Source organism: Procambarus clarkii, chromosome 57, assembly GCF_040958095.1.
Source record: "Procambarus clarkii isolate CNS0578487 chromosome 57, FALCON_Pclarkii_2.0, whole genome shotgun sequence".
Taxonomy (NCBI): Eukaryota; Metazoa; Arthropoda; class Malacostraca; order Decapoda; family Cambaridae; genus Procambarus; species Procambarus clarkii.
The window spans coordinates 10,901,659-10,925,601 of record NC_091206.1 but is presented as its reverse complement, the minus strand read 5'-3'; the positions used below and the strand labels follow the sequence as shown (position 1 = coordinate 10,925,601).

Genomic DNA, 23,943 nt, shown 5'->3' with positions numbered 1-23,943 from the left:
TCGCCTCATATCATGCGGCGCTGGCAAAGCAGCTGCAGCTTCAGTATTGATGTTACTTCTGCAACCAATATTATATGTATATATTTATATTTATATGCTCAAACCTTATGTACAGGTACTTACTGTGATCTACCATAGAGGGAGGATACAAAAAATTATCCCCCTGCAACATGAGACTCTCCAAGAAGACCAAGAACCACGAAGGATTGAAAGGCTCCCAGGGCCACTCCTCGGGCTCCCCTCAGTCCCAAGGCAGAGCTAAATTCCTCATCCAACACCTGAGAAAGGAATGTGTCCTCCCCAAGAAGGCTTGGAGCAAGAGGGCAGTTGTGAAGGCAAATGCCCTGAGAGCTACAAATGCAGAGTTACATTCCAACCCAACTCCGTCTACCCTCAGACGCTTCAGAGCCGGAACCAGGATGGGGGATTACCAGAAGCAAGGTGCACCACACCAGCAGGGGAAGGAAGAGAGGGGGTGGACAGATTCTAAGTGGAGGTCACCAACACCTCCAATTCTGAGTCCCTTGCAGCACAGGGGCCAACTCTGGGGCATCCAGCTGATCAATATGCAGCGAATGCTTAACACGGAAAAACCAAGCCCATAAAGGCTGCCTGGAAAGTCTCCAACTCGGAAGCAAAATCCATTAAAGCAGAGACCCAGTGAGAACATACCTCAAAGGACTCGAGTCATAAACATCAGCAACCCATTAGGCAGCATGGCAGGGGCAGAAAGAATGATCATCCTCAGGTAGCAAAACATGATGAACACCCCCAAAACTCACAAACAGTGAGGTCAGGCTTGACTAGCTGCACCATATAGACGGTGACAATCCAGCAGGGAATTCCCAGGACTTGAAGGACACTAACCAAGGAGATAACCCAGGCACTGGGGCACTTCACCTAAACCACCAGGCTACAATAAGCAACCACAGCATGCATACAAGCCCTAGTGCACCCCAACACAACTAAAGAATGCTCCCAACCAAGAGTTCAAACAGAGAAACCCACAATTCCTGAATAGCCCAAGGTGAGGCCTCTCAGGGGTGAACCATTGAACCTTCTTTTCTCAAACACACCAGAGAAGGAAAGCTCTGGCTGTGGAAGGGCAGTATTAGTAGACACACAGGGAAAAGAACCATGAGTGCAAGAAGCCCAAACATCAAAGGAGCCACTCAAGCCCAGCAACAAGCTGAAATCAAAACATGTACATGATGTCTACAATGAAACTAGAAACATTACACAAAGCAAATAACCCCCAAAGGACAAGCAAAAGTCCAGGGATGACAGGAACTTAGCTTGATGCTTAGGAGCATGACAGTGAACTATCGTAACCGGAAGCACTACTATCGGGTGTGAAGACACCAGTATCAGAAACAGGACTGACTTGGCGAGCCAGCTGGAAACCTGGGCCAAGCTGTCTGGTGGAGGTAATCAGTACTAATGATTTTCTAGCTCATTTGACTGAATCCCTTTTGTGTGAATCATTTGCAAGGTTGTTTGGTAGGTTCGAGGCTTCATTTCCTGTGAACCACCAGTTATCTGTGAAGCTGCACCAACTTTTTGGAGGCTTTTTCTGGTGTGGTGATGGAGTGTCACCCACTCCCTGCACCAATGTGAGGGGGGGCCCCTGTTCTGGCTCTGGTGCCTAATAGGCAAACCAAACTTCAGCAACTAACGTAATCTCAGGAAGACAGTTTCAGGGAGTCACCGGGGCGCTCCCTTCAGAAACAAATTCATTCACAACACTGAATGATTAATAAAACATTATATCAACCTATTAGTCATATTCCATATTCATCACAATTATTGTCAGATTTCACACTTAAAAACCAGTAATAACTAACTTAATTCATATTCAACAATCAAATACAATCAAATAAGGAGACATACAATAGATTCTAGAGGAAATGGAAGAGGACAATAAACAAGAAAAAAATTAATCCTTAATAATTGATAATTAATGAGCAAAAATCCTCAACTCAACATTTATACCTCAGCTTTATCAGGATCACAATGATCAATTTGCTTATGTGATGTATTAATGTCTCCCACAATTACAACATGGCAGCCAGTTGATCGAATGACAGCAGCTCTTTGTCTCAGAAGCTCATAAAACCGTAATTTGAAAGCACGACGTTCAGGCTTCTCAGGATCCACACGAGGACAATACACATTAATAACAGCTAATTCCACTTCAGAACCATTCTTATCCTGGAAGTAATACATTTATTAGATAAAGTAAAAAGTAATCTTTGGTTATACAAATTTTCTCAAACAAAACAAAAATATTGAGTATTATTCTTTTAAAAATTTAATGTCATGACAGGTTTCTGAAAAGTGATATGGTAGCTGCCAGTAGCTAACTAGCTTAGATACCTCCAAACCTGAAGAAACTTCACTAACAGCTCAAATAGAGGTGATTGATAAAGGATTATCGTTTCACAGTGCAGTATTTTACGTTTCACGACCAAAGATCACATTCACTCCGAAAAATCTACCACTTATGGGCTATTCATGCCGGTGCCACCTCTTGGGTGGCTTAATCTTCATCAATCCATCAAAGGACTGGAAAAGTGCAAAGAAGAAAGAAAAGAAAAGGAAACATATGTGCAAGTTGTAAAAGAGAAAGAAACGATCAACGAAATATATTTAAAATTCAAAAACAGAAATGAGCAACAAGATGTAGACATTGGACAAGCATTTAGAAAAGAACTGGTTACCAACAGTAAATAGTACAAAACACTGCAGATAAAAGTAAGTCCATAATAATTTTTGGAGGTTTACATAAGGAAATACACCATCCAAGATAGACAAAGCAACATCAAAGTTAAAACTCATTGAGAAAATAGTAAGCTTAGGAGAAGAAGGCCTCACCTTAATCACAGCACTGCACACTGATTTTGGCAAAAACTTCATAGTGCAATTGTCAAGGATATATATTTTTATTTTTTATAAATGTTCAGGTAGAGTTAATGTCAAAATGTTTCCAAACTTTTCATTTCAAACCACAAAGAGTGATGAAAATGTTCAAAAACCAGCGTTGAATGTAATGAAACGCCATTTTCTGTGAGAGTCCCGGAGGCTCCCTGGAGCTATCCAGGCTAATATAGATATCCCTAACTTTGGCATCAGTCGATGTGGGTGGAGTTCTAGGCCTATTGGGGACCACGAGCCAGAACCTGGCCCCCTCACAGAGGCACGAGGAGCAATGGCCTATAGAAATGCATGTGACTTTGGAGCATTCTATATCTGCCATCGACCGGGACAGGCACCCAGCAAGGCGCCTCAAAACAAACCCCTATTCTGGTTAAAACAACAAAAATAGACAAACGAGTAGACAGAACTCCCCAAATGAAGACAACCAAAGGAATATGATGTCACACGAGCCATGCAGCATGTCTGCGCAGCTCCCTCCTCCCCCCCTCCCCCGGGAGGGGGGAGGGGAAGCTCCTGACCCCCCCGCACCAGCGATCCACACCCCAGTTCTGAGGCCGAATATCAAAATACAGGCATACCTCAGTTTAAGAGTTTAATTGGTTCCTGGAGACGCCTCGTATTCCGAAAACTCGCATTCCGAAGCTAATTTCCCCATAAGAAATAAAGGGAAATGAATTAATCCGTTCCTGACTACCCCAAAAAACCCACATCAAACTAAATTTTTATACCTAATTCATCTAAATAAACCTACAAAATTATGTTCAAGTTATTACTTACCTAATAAGATGGAAGATGGCGTATGGAAGATGGTGAGGAGGTGGGAGGAAGAGAGGAGTTACTGTTTGGAAGGGGAGTCCCCTTCCATTATCACATCAGGCAGTGAGGACTTCACTGGTATGCACACTCTGCCACATTTTGCCTGCATACCACTAGGACTTGCTTGTTTTACTAAGAATTTGTCTAATGACACTTGTTTTTCCCTACATTTTAACACTTGTCTGTAGTAAGACATCACATTATCATTTAAAAGGTCAATGCAACGGCCTGATATAGCTTTATCTGGGTGAGTTTTTTCAACAAAACTTTGCAGTTCTTCCCATACTTCTCACATTTTCTTAATCAAGAAGGGACATCCTCTACTGCCTCTACTCACAGCTATTTTCTTAGGTTGAACCTTATCAATGACTTTCTTGAGACCCATGGCAAGATATATAATGACAACTTTTATGCTCAAATGGCCAAAAAACCGATAAAAAACTGTAAATCCTTGTGAAGAATTCAGGTGGGATAGTCACTGGACACGAGACACTGGTAAACTGAGGCGCGATCGCCATGCCACCACGCGCCAGTCGGCCTGTACACGTATCAACAAACTCGCGTCCTGAGGTAACCCTCGCCTTCCGAGACATATTTTTGGAGTAAATCCTGCTCGTCTTCCGAAAAACTCGCATACAGGGACACTCGCATTCCGAGGTACCACTGTATGTGAAAACTGCCGACTGGAGGGAGGGAGGGTTGCTGGGTAGCCTCCAGGACTCTCCCATAAAATGGTGTTTCATTACATTCAACGCTGGTTTTCTGGGGGGAGCCCCTATGGCTCTCTGCAGATACTTCACTAAAGACGAAAACAGAGGGACTTATCCGGGAGGTGGTCGGTGTTCACATCCCAACACGAAGTTGAGACAACAGGCTGCAACCGCCAACCCAAAGCGATACAAGCCCGACTAGGCCCAGGCCCAGGAAAATCACAAGGTAGCATGCAGCCAGGACCCCTGTTCGACTGCCAAAAACCCCGTGCCCGAATGTCAGCCCAATACATGTTGCCAAAGACAGCAGCAAGCTCAGCAAACTTATGAACGTCATGGGCACGGGAATAGACTGCAGGCTGGCTAGACCGAATGACCCTGCGAACGACTGAAGAGACACTCAAACCAGAGAACAGGGGAAGAAGGAAAACCGGATCAACCCAAAGTGCATCCCTGGCCACAGAGGCTGTAGTGTGCAAATAACAGCAGAGAGCTGCAACCGGACACAAGAAGATGCACCCCCGGCCAACCAACCAAGCAGCAACAACACCCAGGGACCCCTCTGGAAAATAGCCGTCCCAACCCTACCAGAAAGAAAGAGATGCCACAAATAAACAAACTGATCACCAGAACTCAAGGAAGTAGAAACCGAGAAACAAACCTGAACTGAAGGGGCCACAACAACCCAAGAGGAATAGAGAAAAGAGCACCCTGTCCAAGAGCAGGATGGCAGGAGGCACATGAGTTGGCTGGAGGTGAACAATGCCCGAGACAGCCTGCGAACGGTGCAGAAGGAACAACAAAACCAGAGCAATCCGAAGTGGCTCTGCCAGTGACGCACGAGACAAGGCAACAGTATGCATCAAAATGACGGTCCTGATCCTCCACGAGAGAAGGACAAGACCACGTCAACAAAAAGCGCAGTACACCAATGAAGAGACAAAAAGAAAAGGAAGGACTGCCAGAAAACCCCATACCGCTGCCGAGACGAATCACGCAGGCGAGACACCATCAAAGAAGCCACCTGATCACCAAAATAGATGGTGAGAGACTCAAGTTAAAAAACACCTGACTTGAAGACCCGAGGAGAAGACCGAATCACCCCCCCGTCATGGATCGGACCGATCATTGAAAACAGGCGTAGCCGTGAGAAAAAACCCCTGGGTGCGGACATTGAGCAAGCAGCACCGGAACCAAGGCTTTCAAGGAACCAAAGGGAACATCTGCCAAGGAACCAGGAACCCAAACCCGGCGAGCTGGGAAAGAACCAACCCGGGCAAGCAGGCATGCCCTGTCCGGCACTCCCAGAGGACCCCTCTGAAGGAACAATAAGTCCGACAACGGATGACGAGAAAAAGCTGCTTGCAGAAACTGCTGAACCGCAAACTCCGCAAACAGCAAGAACAAAGTGGCAACGAAAACCCCAAGAACCAGGGGCCCAGACAAAGGCCAACAAGTGAGCACCACGTGCCAAAACATGAAGCAAAAAACAGTGACACTGCAACCCGCAGTAGCGGTACCACCAGCCCCAGCAGGGCAGAACGATGCACACATCATAGAGGAAGGAATGAGGAGAATTATGTAGGACATGTACTGCATTAAAACAAAAATGTACTGTCTGGAAAAGGAACACAAAGAAAAGGCTATAGCCAGGGCCAAAATCTTAGCTTCCCCCTGTCCCAACAAAAAAGGAACTGTAGGGTCAGGAGTGGGTGATCAGAAAGCTACCAAAAACTACTACAGAGCACCACTTGGTTCCCGAACCCCTCGGGGACGAGACCCGTCGCTTAACATGTAAGTTCGTAAACGAGAAATAAAGGGAAAAAATAAACTAGAAATGTAAAAAAATAAAAATATTACGAAAAAGTTATGAAAAAACTCTAGGGGAAAAAAGCGACAGGTTCATAGCATAAATGCGACCGTATTTTGTTTGTACTCACCAATAAGTGAAGTCCTGATCCGCTTTATAAAAGTCCTTAATTGTTCCTAGCTGATTATTATGATGTCTGGCAAACATCCTCTGGATGTTTCCGGCCAGCCTGCAGGAACATCTTGCCAGTCTGCCAGCCTGCCTGCCTGCATGCCAGCCAGTTTGCCAGTCAGCCTGCCAGCCAGTCTGCCAGCTAGCCTGCCAGCCTGCATGCCAGCCAGCCTGCATGCCAGCCAGTCTGCCAGTCAGCCTGCCAGCCAGTTTGCCAGCCAGTCTGCCAGCCAGTCTGCCAGCCAGCCAGCCTGCCTGCCTGCCTCCCTCCCTGCCATCCTGCTAACGGGTCGAGTGTGTTAGGCTTAAAATTCGGGAGTGAGCCGGTCTCTCCCCCATCACCCCCACCACCGACAACCCCCCCCCCTACATCCCACACTCTCTCTTAAAGGTCACACGGTTCAACCATGTGACTATCCCTGCCTCCCTGCTTGCCAGCCAGCCTGCCTGCCAGCCTGCCTGCCTGCCTCCCTCCCTGCCATCCTGCTAACGGGTCGAGTGTGTTAGGCTTAAAATTCGGGAGTGAGCCGGTCTCTCCCCCATCACCCCCACCACCGACAACCCCCCCCCCTACATCCCACACTCTCTCTTAAAGGTCACACGGTTCAACCATGTGACTATCCCTGCCTCCCTGCTTGCCAGCCAGCCTGCCTGCCTGCCTGCCTGCCTGCCTGCCTGCCTGCCTGCCTGCCTGCCTGCCTGCCTGCCTGCATGCCTGCCTGCCTGCATGCCTGCCTGCCTGCCAACCAGCCAGTCAGCCAGCCAGCCAGCCAGCTAGCCAGCCAGCCAGCCAGCCTGCCTGCCTACCAGCCAGCCAGCCAGCCTGCCTGCCTGCCTGCCAGCCTGCCAACCTGCCAGTCTGCCTGCCTGCCTGCCAGCCTGCCTGCCAGCCTGCCTGCCAGCCAGTCAGTCAGCCAGCCAGCCTGCCTGCCTGCCTGCCTGCCTGCCTGCCTGCCTGCCTGCCTTCCTTTCCCTCCCCTCCCTAATTCTCACTACTTCCCTCCCTTCCTGCCTACCTCCTAACATCTCTCCCTACCTCCCCCTCCCTCCTAGCATCTCTCCCTCCCTTTCTGACCAATTCTTTCCCTCTCTAACTGATTTTCCCCCCTCTCTCATAGTGCCTCCCACCTAAGCTCTCCCATCCATCCACCCCCAGTCAGCCATCACTGACGCAGTGCGTGCATTTGGAGCCGAAATGGTACAAAGAAGTTTCTTAATTGTGCAGATAAGTAAAACAAAAGCACAGAATGAACATTCCAACCTTATGACAATTCAAAATAATAGGAATAATAGGCTGTGAATCTGTGAAGTCAGTAGGCCAACTGAACCATCTCCCACCCACCACCACAGGCCGGCGCGACGCTTGGCAGACCCCTTCCTACCCGAACTTTGTTCGGGTAGCATGACTCCCCAACCCCAATCGGGAAACTGGAATTTTCGGATAACTAAAGTTCGAAAACCAAGTGGTGCTCTGTACCAAAGCCCACCAGAAGTGAAACACAATGTGGGAAATCATTCATATTTGCAAACATACAAGGCTTGAAATTAAAATCAAGAAATAAAGTTAAGTTCATAAATGGCCTCCTAATAGAATCGAACTCAATATTTGGGGCATTTACAGAAACCCACACAAAAGACCACATGGATAATGAAATCTGGATTCCGAATTATAATCTATATAGATGTGACAGAGTAATTTGGTCAAGTGGAGAAGGTCAGTATATTAAAGAGGAGCTGGCATGCAGAGAGCTCCTGAACTCATCCAATGAGGTGGTAGAGGTACTTGGAATCAAGGTAGAAAATATTAATCTACTTATTATTTAAATATACAAACCGCCAGATGCAACAGTTGAGGAATTCACTGAACAGATCCACAAAATAGAGAATATCCTTGATAACCTAACAAACCCAGTACCAGATATTATCTTCCTTGGAGACTTCAATCTACCCAGTTTAACCCTTAAACAGCGCAAATCATACATATATGATTTGAGTAACTATCACAAAACGGCGCAAATCGTATATATATGATTTGTGTAATTAAAATAGTTAAAATAGTCCTGCACATACATAGAGCTCACATCTGTTCCTCAGACCACCAGTAACCATCCCCCACCTTGAAAAAAAATCCAGAGTCCCTCACTTTCCTTCTACAGCCTTTGTAAGAAAATGATGACCATTGCTTGGCAACATCACCATCCAGTATCTGAATGTTTAGGGCAGCCATAGAGGAGACACTAAACTTTTAGTAACAGCAAATGAGTGATTACCATGTATATATTTGAGGCAAAATATGTTTTGTGTGCTATATGCAATTTTAAGATTTAGGCTTAAAATATATTTATACATGTATTATTATGAATAAGTATGTGGGTGTCTTTATATCTTTACTTGTATATCCATACATACTTATATTTTCAAAGTTTTACATAAGAGACAGTAACTTTGACTCACAAATACAACCTGTTAGCATGAAAAGACTAAATTAATAAATTGAGAAACAATGAAAATTAATCAACAAAGTTATTCCTATGCGGCACCTCAACTAAAAATATGCAACTTCTCCAAGCCACTACAGCTAAACCACAAGAGCTAGAGACTTTTTATTTGGATTTTTGTTCTTCCTGAAGGCTAATTAACAATGTCATAAGAAAAAATAATTTTTTCATAACAATTTTTTTCTTGAGCGCCCTGGGGATGTTTGCTATTTAACAGTTAGCGGTTTAAGGGTTAAAATGGAGAATAGTAAACAATAACATTATAGCAGGAAATCAACCTGGAAATAACCAACCACAGGTCAGAAAACTACTGAGATTCTGTGACAAATTCTCGCTCAGTCAACAGATTACAGAACCAACTAGGAACGAAAACACGCTGGACCTGATATTCACGAACAATAATGAGCTAATCAGAGACATTACTGTCTCAGACACTACATACTCAGACCACAAGCTCACTGAAGTGCAAACTAACATTAATAACGGTAGTAGGCCCAAGAGAAACAATTCAATAAATTGTTATTCAATAAATTATTCAATAAATTAAATTTTAATAATAAAGGATAGACTTGGAGAAAATAAACAGGGAACTTACAAACATTCAATGGGAAAATGTTCTAAGAAATAAAAATCCTACACAAGGAATAGAAAAACTGACTTCAGAAGCATATGAAGTCTGTCTGAAACATGTTCCTTTGAGGAAAGCCAGAAAGAGGTCAAATGTAGAAAGAGAACGCAGACGACATTACAAAAGAAGGAAGAAATTAACGAAAATGCTTAAGCAGACACGACTCTCCCTACAAAGAAGAAATAATTTAAACAGGGAGATTGAAGAAATTGAACAGAAACTGAAGCATTCCTATGAGATTGAAGAAAGGCAACTAGAACAGAAAGCACTTCAAGAAATAAAGAAAAACCCAAAATATTTCTTCACATATGCTAAATCAAAAGCAAAAACACTGCCATTAATGGACCTATTCGTATTGGTGAAGGTTCATACACTGAGGATGACAAAGAAATTAGTGAAATCCTTAAAAACCAGCGTTGAATGTAATGAAATGCCATTATCTGGGACGAGCCCCGGAGGCTCCCTGGAGCTTATCAGGCTAATGTATGTTATATTAGACCAGAACATTAGCTAAGGAGTTCAGACCTGCAATAGCCCTGGAAAACCCCCTTGTGGTTGGGGTTTTCCTTATCTGCCATCGACCGGGGTTAGGCACCCAGAAAGGTAGGCATACCAAAACAAACCCCACATGGTAAAAAACTAAAACAAAAAAAATGAACAGAGAGGTAGAAACTCCCTACAATCCCAAGGAAACAGGCAAATAATCAAACATCACACTTTACTGCCGCGCTGATCGTCCGCGCAGCCCTCCCCGCCCCGAGAGGGGGAGGGGGGGAGCCCGGACCTTCCACACCGACTGCCTAGCATTAGTTCGGAAGCTAAGCTTCAACCAACGGGAAAAAACTGCCGACCGGTGAGAGGGAGGGTTGCCAGGGAGCCTCCGGGGCTCACCCAAAAAATGGCATGGAGAACAGGTGAATTTGTGTGGGAGGACTGATATTTTTGTACCACACAAACCTCAATTTGATGATAGTGATGTCAGGGTTGCACCTATGTTCCTGTACACAAGGTGAAGACATGATGGAAATGGAATATTTTCTTGCATATTTTGATGAACAGTTCATGCAACATCTTGTTGCCGAAACCAACAGATATGCAGGGCAACTTATTGAAGGTGGCATATTACAGGCTTCACGTATGATACGTTGGAAGGACACCACCATGGCTGAGCTGTATGTGTTCTTTGCTCTATGTATGCTCCAGAAACATTCGGTGAAGCATGTCATACTTTGTTATTGGAACAAAGAAGCTGCTGTTCCATCACCTTTATTCAACAAATACATGTCACAAGACAGGTTCCTGATACTACTACGGTGCCTACACTTTGAAAACCTTGAAATTTTTTATAGAAATGATCGACTTTGGAGAGTGCAAAAAGTGTTCAATGATATCAGAGGTAAATTTCGTGATTATTTTGTACCTGGACAGAATGTTGTCACTGATGAATCCCTAGTTCAAGGGACTTCTCTTCAAACAGTACTATCTCATCGAAACGGCACCATTTTGGCCTCAAATTTTTTGTACTGTGCAACTGTGAAACCGGAATGGTGATCGATATGTTACATTCTGCTACAGACGTAGACATACCCGCAGAGGATCCTCACGGGTTTTCTGGCAGTGTAGTGAAGACGTTAATGAAACCACTGTTGAACAAGGGGCACATTCTGTACACTGACAATTATTATACGAGCCCCTTGCTAACAAAGTTCTTGCCTGAACATAACACAGGAGTGTTTGGCACTGTAAAGACTTTTTCTGTAAAGGCACAGAAAAGAAATGCCAGTTTTTGAAAATATTATTGGTGTAGGTGATTGTGAACTCAGAAAATGTGACAAAATATTAGCAGTGCGTTGGAAAGACAACGTGAAGTCAATATGTTGTCAACTATTCACACTGGTGACACGCTTGACAGTGGCAAAGTGAGGTATCGAGGTGATGGATCATTGTACAAGCCAGATTGTATCATTGACTACAATATAAATATGAGACTTGTAGATAAATGTGACATGATGGTTGGTGTCACCGTGTGTCCACAAAAGTGTAAAGTGGACAAGGAAATTCTTCTTTCATCTTGTGGACATGACAGTGCTCAACTATTTCAACATGTTTTTGATGAAAACGGGCAAAAAACCATCAATTCGAGTGTTTGGTCATGATCTGCTGTCGCAATTGCTTGTCAAGTATGGCCAGGAAGATAGGGTAAGGACAGTTTATCATGCCCCAACCAGAGCACATTTAGTTTCCAACAGACTGGTTGGTAAAGAGGCCTTTGCAATTCACAAGCCTGCCTACTTACCACCTACAGGAACTAAGGCCAAAGGCATACGTGAGTGCATTGTTTGCACGAACTCAGAACGAAAACCGAGAAGCGAAAATCTGTGTGTACCATATGCGTCGAGTGCAAAGTCCCGTTGTGTCTCATGGACTGCTTCTTTGAATATCACTCGCTTGCTAAGTACTAAGAGTGTAATACAGTGTGTTACTTTGTAAATAGTGTGTGAAGCTGTATATAATGTATTATTAGTGAATGTAGAACAAGTAATATTGCAACAATAAACATTTATTGAGGAAACATTTGTGGCACATGTATCACAGTTCCACGGAACATTATGAACGTTAAACTTTATATACATTGTCTGGACACATATATATACATCTGATACGATATGAAAAAAATATTACAAAGCATTGAAAACACATAGATATAATATTTGTAAATATAATTGTGGCAACTGACGGGTCTTGAATGGCTTGCGCGACCGTGTCTCGGCGAGTCCCGCATGGGCGACCAGCCCTTGATGACGTCATAGCGCACCTTGTCCCAGTCCTCACAGCCAAAATAATGGAATTTGACATTTATTTTTATATAAACTTGTTCGGGGAAGGGAATTCATTATTTTAATAAGATATTTTTTTTGGGGGGGGGGGGGGAACACTTGATTTCATGCGCATGGGGGAAATTTTTCAATAAACTCGGTGCAGCACGGTGGTTAAACATGCCAAAACTTTAAGATAAAAGAGAGGTAATATGAACACATACAAAATTCTAATAGGACTCTACCAAATTGACAAGGAGTAATTCCTTAAACCTGCAACATCACAAACAAGAAGACAAAGATTCAAGGAAACATTAGAGTTTTCTTTTGCAAACAGAGTGGTAGACGGTTGGAACAAGCTAAGTGAGAAAGTGATGGAAGCCAAAACCATCAGTAGATTTGAAGTGTTATATGACAAAGAGTACTGGGAAGACGGGACACCATAAGCATAGCTCTCATCCTGTAACTACATTCAGGTAATTGCATCAGCCTAAGGAGTACTCAATGGCCTATCAGAGACCAAATCCAGAACCTGGTCCCTTCACAGATTCTCAGGGAGGAGAGGTTTGTTATGATCACTCTCACCAAAGAAACATCCAGAAAGTAAGAAAAGCAAAAAAGACAGAGCAAGGTTAACACAGCAGAAATGAGCAGCAAACACAACTACAAACAATCCACTCAGAATTTAGGTTGAATCCCCAACCCGTTCTCGCACTTTCGTATAGTCAATATTGACTTATTAAATACGTGCATGCGAGACATACTAATTTATTGTGACTATTTTCGTTTACCTCGAAAAGCTTCATAGAAAACACTGACCTTACCTAATCTTCTTAGTATGTTAAGATAAGCATCTTATTGCTTTGTAATTACAATTATTACTTAACCTATTATAGGTATAGGTTAAGTAATAATTGTAATTACGAAGCAATAAGATGCTTATCTTAACATACTAAGAAGGTTAGGTAAGGTCGGTGTTTTCTATGAAGCTTTTCAAGGTAAACTAAAATATTCACAATAAATTAGTATGTCACATATGCACTTATTTAATAAGTCAATATTGACTGTAAGAAAGTGCGAGAATGGGTTGTAAATCCCATAGTTCCAGCTAGCCACAGCCAAGTAATAGAACCACCAGGAGCTCTGGTTTCCCAAGTCAACAGGGTTCAGTCCTATCACTGATGTTCCCAAGTGTGGACTACTCCTTGAGTCACTGGCTCTAGCAGACCCCAGTTTTTTCCAGATTATTGAGGTGCCATTTACTCAGTATCCACTCAATTTAACAGCCTCTTTTATACCGATCTGCCGGTAATAACGACCGGTATTTAGAGCCTTATATAATGGTCTGGCGGTCGACATTACCGAAGGTCGGTAATGAGTTTGTCTAGGCATCAGAGGGTCCTCACATGGCAAGCAGGCCGCCTACCCCTTTCATCCCCTCCCTCACCCTCACTGAATCTCTCCCCCTACACCCTCATTTTCTGCCTCCCCCTCCACCCAAGACCCTTCTGGGAAATGGCTCAGTAGATTGCCAGCCAGCCAGAAACAGCCTGGAGAATCTCCATCTAATACAATAAAGCATTCATGAAACAAGTATTTTATAACTTTTTATTATCCTAATAATATTACTAAACAAAATATGTAAGCAAAAATATATATGATGTACATCCAGAATTTAATTAAGAAACATCTGGTCAACTGGGTCAACTACTGTATGTTAGGCTTATCAGTGAGCCAGTCCCTTCCACACCACAGACACACCCCTCCTCCCCACCCCATACTTCCCATACACACGCTCTGTCTCTGCTTCACCTCAACAGCCATAGCTCCATCCCTCTCTCCCTCACTTCTTCCCTCCCTCCCTCCCGCCCTCTCCTCTTCCCTCCATCCAACCATCCCTCCCTCCTTCCCAGCTCCCTCCCTCCCTCTCTCCCTCCCTCCATCCCTCCTTCCCTTCCTCCATCCCTCCCTCCCTCCCTCCCTCCTTCCCTCCATCCCCCCCTCCTCCCTCCTTCCCTCCCTCCCTCCATCTCTTCTTCCTTCCCTCCCCTCCATCCCTTCCCCCCTCCATCCCTTCCTCCCTCCTTCCCTCCCTCCCTCCTTCCTTCCATCCATCCCTCCCTCCTTCCTTTCATCCCTCCCTCCCTCCTCAGCTCCCTCCCTCCATTCAACCATCCCTCCCTCCATCTCTCCCTCCCCCTCCATCCCTCCTTCCCTTCCTCCCTCCTTCCTCTCTTCTTCCCTTTCTCCCTCCCTCCCTCCTTCCTTCCATCCAAACATCTGGTTAACTGCGTCAAGTGTGTTAGGCGTATCAGCGAGCCGGTCCCTTCCCCACCACCGACACCCCCCTCCCCTCCATACTTCCCATACACATGCTCTCTCTGCTTCACCTCAAACCCAAAGCTCCATCCCTCTCTCCCTCCCTCCATCCATCCATCCCTCCATCCATCTCCATCCTACCATCCATCTCCATCCCTCCGTGCCTACCACCCAGCCTCTGCCTGCCTGCCTACCACCCAGCCTCTGCCTGCCTGCCTACCACCCAGCCTCTGCCTCCCTGTCTACCACCCAGCCTCTGCCTGCCTGCCTCCCTCCCTGCCTACCACCCAGCTTCTGCCTGCCTGCCTCCCTCCCTGCCTACCACCCAGCCTCTGCCTGCCTCCCTCCCTGCCTATCACCCAGCCTCTGCCTGCCTGCCTCCCTGCCTACCACCCAGCCTCTGCCTGCCTGCCTCCTTCCCTGCCTACCACCCAGCCTCTGCCTGCCTGCCTGCCTGCCTCCCTCCCAAGCTCTGCCTGCCTCCCTCCCTGCCTACCACCCAGCCTCTGCCTGCCTGTCTCCCTCACAAGCTCTGCCTGCCTCCCTCCCTGCCTACCACCCAGCCTCTGCCTGCCTGCCTCCCTCCCTCCCAAGCTCTGCCTGCCTGCCTCCCTCCCTTCCTCCTTGCCTCTCCCTTCCTGCCTACCTCCCAGCCTCTCCCTGCCTGCCTGTCTACATTTCAGCCTTGAGAATGGTCCAGGACGGACCGAAACGTTGTCGTCCCTTCACCTTCTAGTGTGTGGTCTGGTCAACATACTTTAGCCACGTTATTGTGACTCATCGCCTGCATCAGCCTCTCCATCCCTGCCTGCTTAGCCATCCACCCACCAGTCAGCAATCACTGACACAACGAGTGCATTTGGAGCCAACATGGTGCTCGGATGTTCCTTGATTGTGCAGATATGTCCAACAAAGTCACTGAATGAATACTCCAGCCTCGTGACAAAACAATGTGCCGTGAATCTGTGACGTCACAGGGTAGAAGGCACTAGAGTGGTGGACCCAGTGGCTGTCTGTATAAAATATATCTTACCTGAATGTTACTTGAAAAATTACCAACACTTAACTTCGAAAATGCCGGAGCTCCGGAAATAACGACCAGGGTACAGCCCTGTATGGGCCGTTAAATCGAGTGGATACTATATTGTTTCAAAGTTTAATTTTAACCCCTGCACTGCACACCTATTTATGGAAAAAACTTCAGAGTGCAATTGTTAAGGTCATATTTTTGCTGGTTTTTATAAATGTTCTGGTAAAATTAATGTCAAAATGTTTCCAAACTAAACTGTTTTCGTTTCAAAACACAAAGAGCAATGAAAACATTAAAAAACATTAAAATATAGCCTAATTAAAAAAAACAGACTATTCTCAACATGACATTTGTTGGCTGGTGCAGTTCAGGCATTAATGTCTGCTTTGCATGCATGCACTGTAATGCCATACTTGGTGTGCAAGCAAGACACAGAGGCCCAACCAAAAAGAAGCATTTCAATTGCATTCAATGCTGGGTTTTTTAGATGCATAGTACCTTAATGAGATGTTGTGTGATAACAGCACGGCCTTCGCTATCAAGATCCTTCAATTCCTCCCGTTCCCATTCAGCTGGCAGAGCCTCAACTGTTCCACTTCCATCACGTAGCTCACCATCATAAATGCCTGAAAAAATAATACAAAACAAATTAACCCTTAAACTGCACAATACACACGTATATGATGGGAGTATCTTTCCTGAAACCACTCAATACATACATACATACATACAGTGTATCCTGACATGAACGAACTATATGGGGCGAGGCCGATTCGTTTCAAAGTGGAATTCGTTCTACCCATCAGCCCCAGGCTGTCCCTCCCCTCCATGTGAAAATAACAGAGGTCCTACATCCACTATCAACAAAACAAAAATCACAGAAAATCTATTTAATATGTATTTCTGTGGAGAGCCCCTTCAGCTCCCCAGAGCTATACCAGGCTGATGTGTATATATTAGATCGTGGCAACAGTCAATCGAAGGAGTTCTAGGCCTACCAGGGACCAGAGCCAGAACCTGGCCCCCTCAAGAGAAGCACGAGGAGCAATGGCCTAAAGACACCCCCCGTGTAATTGGAAGCAGTCTTTGTCTGCCATCTACCAGGTCAGGCACCCTGAAAGGTAGGAATTCCAAAACAAACTACTGCTGGTCAAAAATTGCAAATCAAAAGCCGAACTAGCAAACAGAACTCCTCAATTAAAAACAAGGAAACAAACATGATGTCACCACAACCGCCGCGCATCCGTCTTCGCAACCCCCCCTCCTCGGGAGGGGGACGGGGGGGTCCCAGACCTCCATGCCGGCAACTCTCCTCAGTTCAAGAGACTGTTGTGTTGGTGACCGTCGATCGCACTGGCTCCACTATTTGTGCAGTGCTGCTTAGCGGTGTTATTACCATGTTGGTGGTGTGCAAGCCAGGAGTAACACAGGAGTACTGGGGCTGCATGGGCACCTAGGGCTACCTTCCCTAGGTGCCCAGTAAGTACAGTGGTACCTCGAATAACGAATTTAATCCATTCCGTGTTCGTCATGTGAAACGGACGTCATACAAAATGAATGTCCCCATTTAACCACTGTGATGCACTGTGTTTATTGTGAAATTCCCCTAGTGTGCATGACATCAAATGTACCCAAAAAAATCATTTTTCTTTGTAAAATGATAAATTACCTTCCTTGAACATGTCTATGTAAAAATAATTACCAAATTCCACTTACTTTGACTGTAAGGACGTGGACAAGGTGCCCTGTGACGTCATGAGGAGCTGGTCGCCCATGTGTGAGGCTCCCAGACACGGTCGTGCAGGCCATTCAAGCACTGCGTGTTGCCACACATATATTTTCAAATATTTTTTCTATGTATTTCCAATGCGGTTTTATTTGTTTCTTTTATCGTATATGATGCACATTTAAGACCTTTACAATATGTATACGGTAGAATGTTCAAAATTTTCCATGGAACTGTGATAGATGTGTCAGTAATGTGTCCACAATAAATGTTTATTGTCACAATATTAAGTGGTAAAAATTCACTAAAATTACAATATGTACAGATTCACATACTATTTACACAGTAACACACTCGGTATTTTGGAGGTGCGTAATAATCAACGAAGTAGTCCACGGTACACAGCACGACTTTGCTCGCGTTGCACCAGCTACAGATAAATTTTTGCTTCCTGTTTCATTGTTCTGCGTGCTTGCAAATAACACACTCGCGTGCACCCTTGGCTTTAGTATTTGTAGGTGGTATGTAGCCAAGCTTGTAAAGCATAAGGTAGTATTGAAAAGATTATAGGAAAATATCAATTTGTAAGGTAGTCTTGTAAAGATCACTTTGTAAGGTCCCACACAGGAAGAGATTTTGCTAACCTCAAAGAGTGTCCGTCAGTCAGGAAGAGATTCAGGTATTCTTGAAAATATCTGGAAAACACCACCATGGTAGCCGCTAACACTGTTCATCTATGCTACTTGTATCAGATGCATCATCACTGAACGCAGAAAACGATTCATCTATGTATCATCTATATAAATTGGAGATGGCATAGGTGGGGCTCAGAGCTACAACTGGATACGCTCGTTGTATCATGCTCATAGGTGCTGTATCACTTGCATCCGACCATTGTGTTACGTCCTTATTGCGCCTAACTTCACCAATATTATGACTCTTATGTTCTTCAAATAATAAGGTCTGAATTTCACCGACTGAGCGCAATCTTTCAACACCGTGTCGGACACGTGTTTGGGAGCCAGAGGTATGTGTGCCACAAATGGTTGCTCACGCAGTTCTAACCCAGCCAGCAGCCCTTGGCTTTCATATTAAAAGGTCCGTTAAGTGTTTGTCGGGTAGGCTGCTCCATTATGACAATCATTCATTGTTTCAAATGTGTTCCATTTGTTTTGTATTTGTCACTTACGTCTCAATAATGGAGCAGCCTACCCGACAAACACTGAACGAACCTTTATGGCATTTGTTCATTTTTCAAATTGTTTCAACAGTTCTTTTATTTTTCGTTTTTTTTTTTATTTAAGAAACATGGAGCAGCATACCTGTAGACCACCAAGCGAACCTTTTTGACATTTGTTCTGGTTTTCAAAATTCTTCATTTTTTTTATTATTTATGTTTTTTTTATGTAAGAAACATGGAGCAGCCTACCTGCCGACCACCGAATGAACCTTTTGCTATAAGACAAATGAAAAATAAATATTGAACACATTTGAAGAAAGGAAAATGTCATAAGGGTTTGTTCAGTGTATGTAAGGTAGGCTGCTCGATTATTGAGACGTAAATGACAAATGCAAAACAAATGGAACACATTTGAAACAAAGAAAAATTGTTATAATGGAGCAGCCTACCTGCCTAATGAACCTTTTTGACATTTGTTAATATAACATTTGTTAATATAACATATAACATAATTTATGTGCTTAGTCGGAGGCGTCTCAGAATGTAATTACCTAAGTGTAGTTACAGGATGAGAGCTATGCTCATGGTGTCACGTCTTCCCAGCACTCTTTGTCATATAACGCTTTGAAACTACTGACAGTCTTGGCCTCCACCACCTTCTCCCCTAACTTGTTCCAACCGTCAACTACTCTGTTTGCGAAAGTGAATTTTCTTATATTTCTTCGGCATCTGTATTTAGCTAGTTTATATCTATGACCTCTTGTTCTTAAAGTTCCAGGTCTCAGGAAATCTTCCCTATCGATTTTATCAATTCCTGTTACTATTTTGTATGTAGTGATCATATCACCTCTTTTTCTTCTGTCTTCTAGTTTTGGCATATTTAATGCCTCTAACCTCTCCTCGTAGCTCTTGCCCTTCAGTTCTGGGAGCCACTTAGTAGCATGTCTTTGAACCTTTTCCAGTTTGTTGATGTGTTTCTCAAGATATGGGCACCACACAACTGCTGCGTATTCTAGCTTTGGCCTGACAAAAGTCGTGAACAAATTTCTTTAGTATATCGCCATCCATGTATTTAAAAGCAATTCTGAAGTTAGAAAGCATGGCATAGGCTCCTCGCACAATATTCTTTATGTGGTCCTCAGGTGATAATTTTTTATCTAGAACTACCCCTAGATCTCTTTCTTTATCAGAATTCTTTAAAGATTTCTCACATAATATATAGGTTGTGTGGGGTCTATGTTCTCCTATTCCACATTCCATAGCATGGCATTTATTAACATTAAATTCCATTTGCCAAGTGGCGCTCCATGTACTTATTTTGTCCAGGTCTTCTTGAAGGGCATGACAATCATCTAAGTTTCTTATCCTTCCTATTATCTTAGCATCATCAGCAAACATGTTCATATAATTCTGTATACGAACATGTTTGCTGATGATGCTAAGATAATAGGAAGGATAAGAAACTTAAGATGATTGTCATGCCCTTCAAGATGACCTGGACAAAATAAGTATATGGAGCACCACTTGGCAAATGGAATCTAATGTTAATAAATGCCATGTTATGGAATGTGGAATAGGAGAACATAGACCCCACACAACCTATATATTATGTGAGAAATCTTTAAGGAATTCTGATAAAGAAAGAAATCTAGGAGTGGTTCTAGATAGAAAACTATCACCTGAGGACCACAAAGAATATTGTGTGAGGAGCCTATGCCATGCTTTCTAACTTCAGAATTGCTTTTAAATACATGGATGGCGATATATTAAAGAAATTGTTCACGACTTTTGTTAGGCCAAAGCTAGAATATGCAGCGGTTGTGTGGTGCAACCACACAACCGCTGCATCTTAAGAAGCACATTTTTTAAAGAGTAGCTACGTCTTTGTACCTTTACTCACCATACAAGCTTAGATGTACAGTTATGGTGAACAAAACATGTAAATATTTATATATAATGTCTGTTTATAGTGAATAAATACAAAAACAGTATTGTGGGAGGAGAATGAGGGCGAGTGAGGTGTTGTGGGAAGGAGTGGCAGCGAGTGGCTGGCTGGTGTGTGGCGGTCACTCCTCGTTGCATTTTGACTCACAAGACCAACCTAGTGGTTCGTTATGGTGAACAAAATATGCAAATACTTATATATAATTTGTGTATATAGTGTAATAACAGCAAAACTATTTGTTTATTGTTTTATGAACATAATTGAACACTTATATGCACACCATAATTTTGAGTACAGCGATAGTTCACACATTTTATTATATAAATATATCACAATTCACTGTATTGAATAATATTACTGCAAAAAACTAAGAAAAAATCAGCGACATTGAAATAATTAGGAAATAATATATTTGTGGCAACTGCTGCCTGGCAGCTCGAGCGGAGTAGACCTCGTCTGGCGAAGGCTCTGTCAATGCCCCTTTTTTGCCAGACTTCCCTACCATATTGCAGCTAAAATGTGCCACCTACGTTTTTTGTTATTTTTTCTGTGATCAGGGAACAAAAATTAACACTTTTATAAGACGAGAGATTTTTTTTTGCGTCTGTGGGTGTTAAAGCCATTTGGACCCGTAGCGGTTTGAGGGTTAAGGTGACAAAGTTGAAAAGAGTATACACTTCTCAGTATTACCGCGCGCTCTCTAATGGACAGCCCGGTGCTCCTCCCTGCTCTCATCACCTGCATTCATCACATCGGCAGGTGGAGCGCACCACGGTTTTTAAGAACATATGCATATACTCCTGTTAGGAATTTTATTGCGAACACAATGATACCAAAATGAAAGACCTAGGACGAAAATTGAGGTGACCAACGTGAAAGGAGAGAACTCATTTTATCGCTCTAGTGCGCTCCTGGGTAACTTTCTCTGCTTGCTGTGGGTGGTAAGCCGGGCTTTTTGAGTTTATTTGCATCGAGTTCTGTCGAGCATTCTATTGCGAACACATTGATATAAAATTGAAAAACCTAGGACGAGAATTAAGGTGACAAAGTTGAAAAAGAGTCCACACCTTTCACTATTACCGCACGCTCCCGCAAGCTCCCGCGGAATGTCCAAAACCACTAGATTAGGAGAAATGCTTGCTCGCCCAAAACGCAAAAGTGTTTTGTAGAGTCCTAAACCATCATGTGTGGTCCCTTATGCCAGTGGTCTTCTGAGGTGTGTGTTGGTGGGAAGGAACCTTCCCCCCCCCCCCCTTTATCTGTATCAATCCTGTTGTGGATCCAAGTACACCCCCTCTCCGGCTCTAATCAGTATGAGGAAATCTGGTATGTTTTAAATAAAAACTCTTTTGTAAAATTGTACCCAAGGTGTATTACTTGTCCCCTGTAGTTAGAACTGGTGATTATTGCTATATAGATCCCTGCACTTCCATTATTTATAAGAAAGTAAGAGCGGGTGTTGTTAGCGATACTCTAGGGTACGGCTTTTAATTCTGTACCTTACACAGCAGTTTACGGAATCCCATCTGGGTAAACCCATGCGAGCTTTGGCCGGTTGGGTCACATTACCACAAAATTTTTTACAGTTTAAAACTTACCTTAATAGTTTATAAGACATTGTTTATGACATTTCCTTACCTAACTCCCAGGCCCTTTTTGTGTTAGTGAACAACCTTAAGTACCTTTATAACAACTGCTGTTGATAATGTCAACTGGGAGTCTGAGTTAGGCAACATAAGGGACATCAACCTAGCAGTGCAATCTTTTCTTCAAAAAACTCTTAGCCTTTATAACACCCACTGTCCTATGCTTACAAAATAAGTCACAACCAAAAGGCTTAACAATCCTTGGCTTACAAAGGGAATACTTAAATCCATTAATAAAAAACATGACCTTGAGAAGAAGTATAGGTTAGGAACCGTCTCCAAAGAATTCTCAAAGAATTACTCGTTATTGCTATCTAAGATAATTAGACGAGCCAAAACTAAATACTACGAAGATAAATTTACCCAAATAAAGAGCAACATTAAAAAAACTTGGAGCATAATTTCACAAATATTGGCAAACCAACACTCCTGTCCAATAACGATGGTCAGCTTTCAGCCTCTGATTCTGCTATTGAGTTCAATAGGTTCTTCTCTTCCATTGGGTCATCCCTTGCAAATGATATTCCATCTTCCAGTACTGATGTTAAGGACTATCTTACAGGTAACTATCCACAGTATCTGTACCTAAAGCCTATTAATTCCACTGACGTCAATGAGATAATCCTTTCCCTTAAAACCAAGTCTAATGCCCTTGAGGAGATACCAATTTTATTTTACAAAAAAGCCTCCAGATCTTAAGCCCCTGCTATTGCATTGCTCTTCAACAAGTCACTTGAACTCCAAACCTTTCCAGATATTCTAAAAAAAGCGAGAGTAACCCCTGTCCACAAATGTGGTGATCTCACAGATGTTAACAACTACAGACCTCTATCAATCCTGCCTAACTTGTCAAAAAATTTTGAAAAACTAATCTACAAGCAGCTTTACTCTTATCTAGCCAAACACAATATACTTAGCTTTTGTCAATATGGCTTTAGACCCCCCAAAAAAGCACTAACGATGCACTTATTAGTATGATTAACTTGATTCATGCAGCTCTTGACAAAAATGAGTTCCCTGTTGGGTTATTTGTGGACCTGCGTAAGGCTTTTGACACTGTCATCCACCAAAACCTTCTTCTTAAATTACATCATTATGGGGTCAGAGGACACTCCATGCAATACCTCAAATCTTACCTTACTGACAGGCTCTAGTATGTTTCTGTGAATAATTCAATTTCTCCCACACTACCCATCAACATCGGTGTTCCTCAGGGCAGCATACTTGGCCCTCTCCTCTTTCTCATCTACATTAATGACCTTCCAAATGCCTCCCAACACCTCAAACCAATTCTATTTGCTGACGACACAACCTTCATTTACTCCAGTCCTGACCCCCATGCTCTAAATGCCACAGTAAATACTGAACTAAATAAAGTCCATCTTTGGCTAAGTGCCAACAAACTCACCCTTAACATTGACAAAAATTTTTATATTCTGTTTGGCAATAAATCCTCTAATCAAATAAATCTCAGAATAAACAATACCCAAATTTGTAACAAATTAGATGGCAAATTCCTTGGCGTTCTCATTGACCACAAGTGGAATTTCCAGGGACACATTCTAAATATATCAAAAAAAGTTTCAAAAACTGTTGGAATTCTTTCTAAGATCAGATATTATATACCCCACCCTGCCCTGGTGACTCTCTATTACTCCCTCATCTATCCATATCTCAACTATGGTATTTGTGCTTGGGGTTCTACTACCCA

At 43.4% G+C, this 23,943-nt stretch overlaps 1 protein-coding gene across 3 annotated transcripts in view; it reads right to left on the bottom strand.

The window, feature by feature from the left end:
- LOC123745079 (DNA-(apurinic or apyrimidinic site) endonuclease 2) overlaps positions 1-23,943 on the bottom strand; it is an 89,891-nt gene that overhangs the window by 11,203 nt on the left and 54,745 nt on the right. For 2 of the 3 annotated variants that reach the window (XM_069306259.1, XM_045725385.2), the window contains 2 exons: positions 16,234-16,361; positions 1,993-2,211 (listed from right to left, as the gene is read on the bottom strand). In XM_069306259.1, the coding sequence (XP_069162360.1) occupies positions 1,993-2,211; positions 16,234-16,361 (347 nt within the window). The remainder of the gene's footprint in view (positions 1-1,992; positions 2,212-16,233; positions 16,362-23,943) is intronic. The other variant, XM_069306260.1, reaches the window with a different exon arrangement.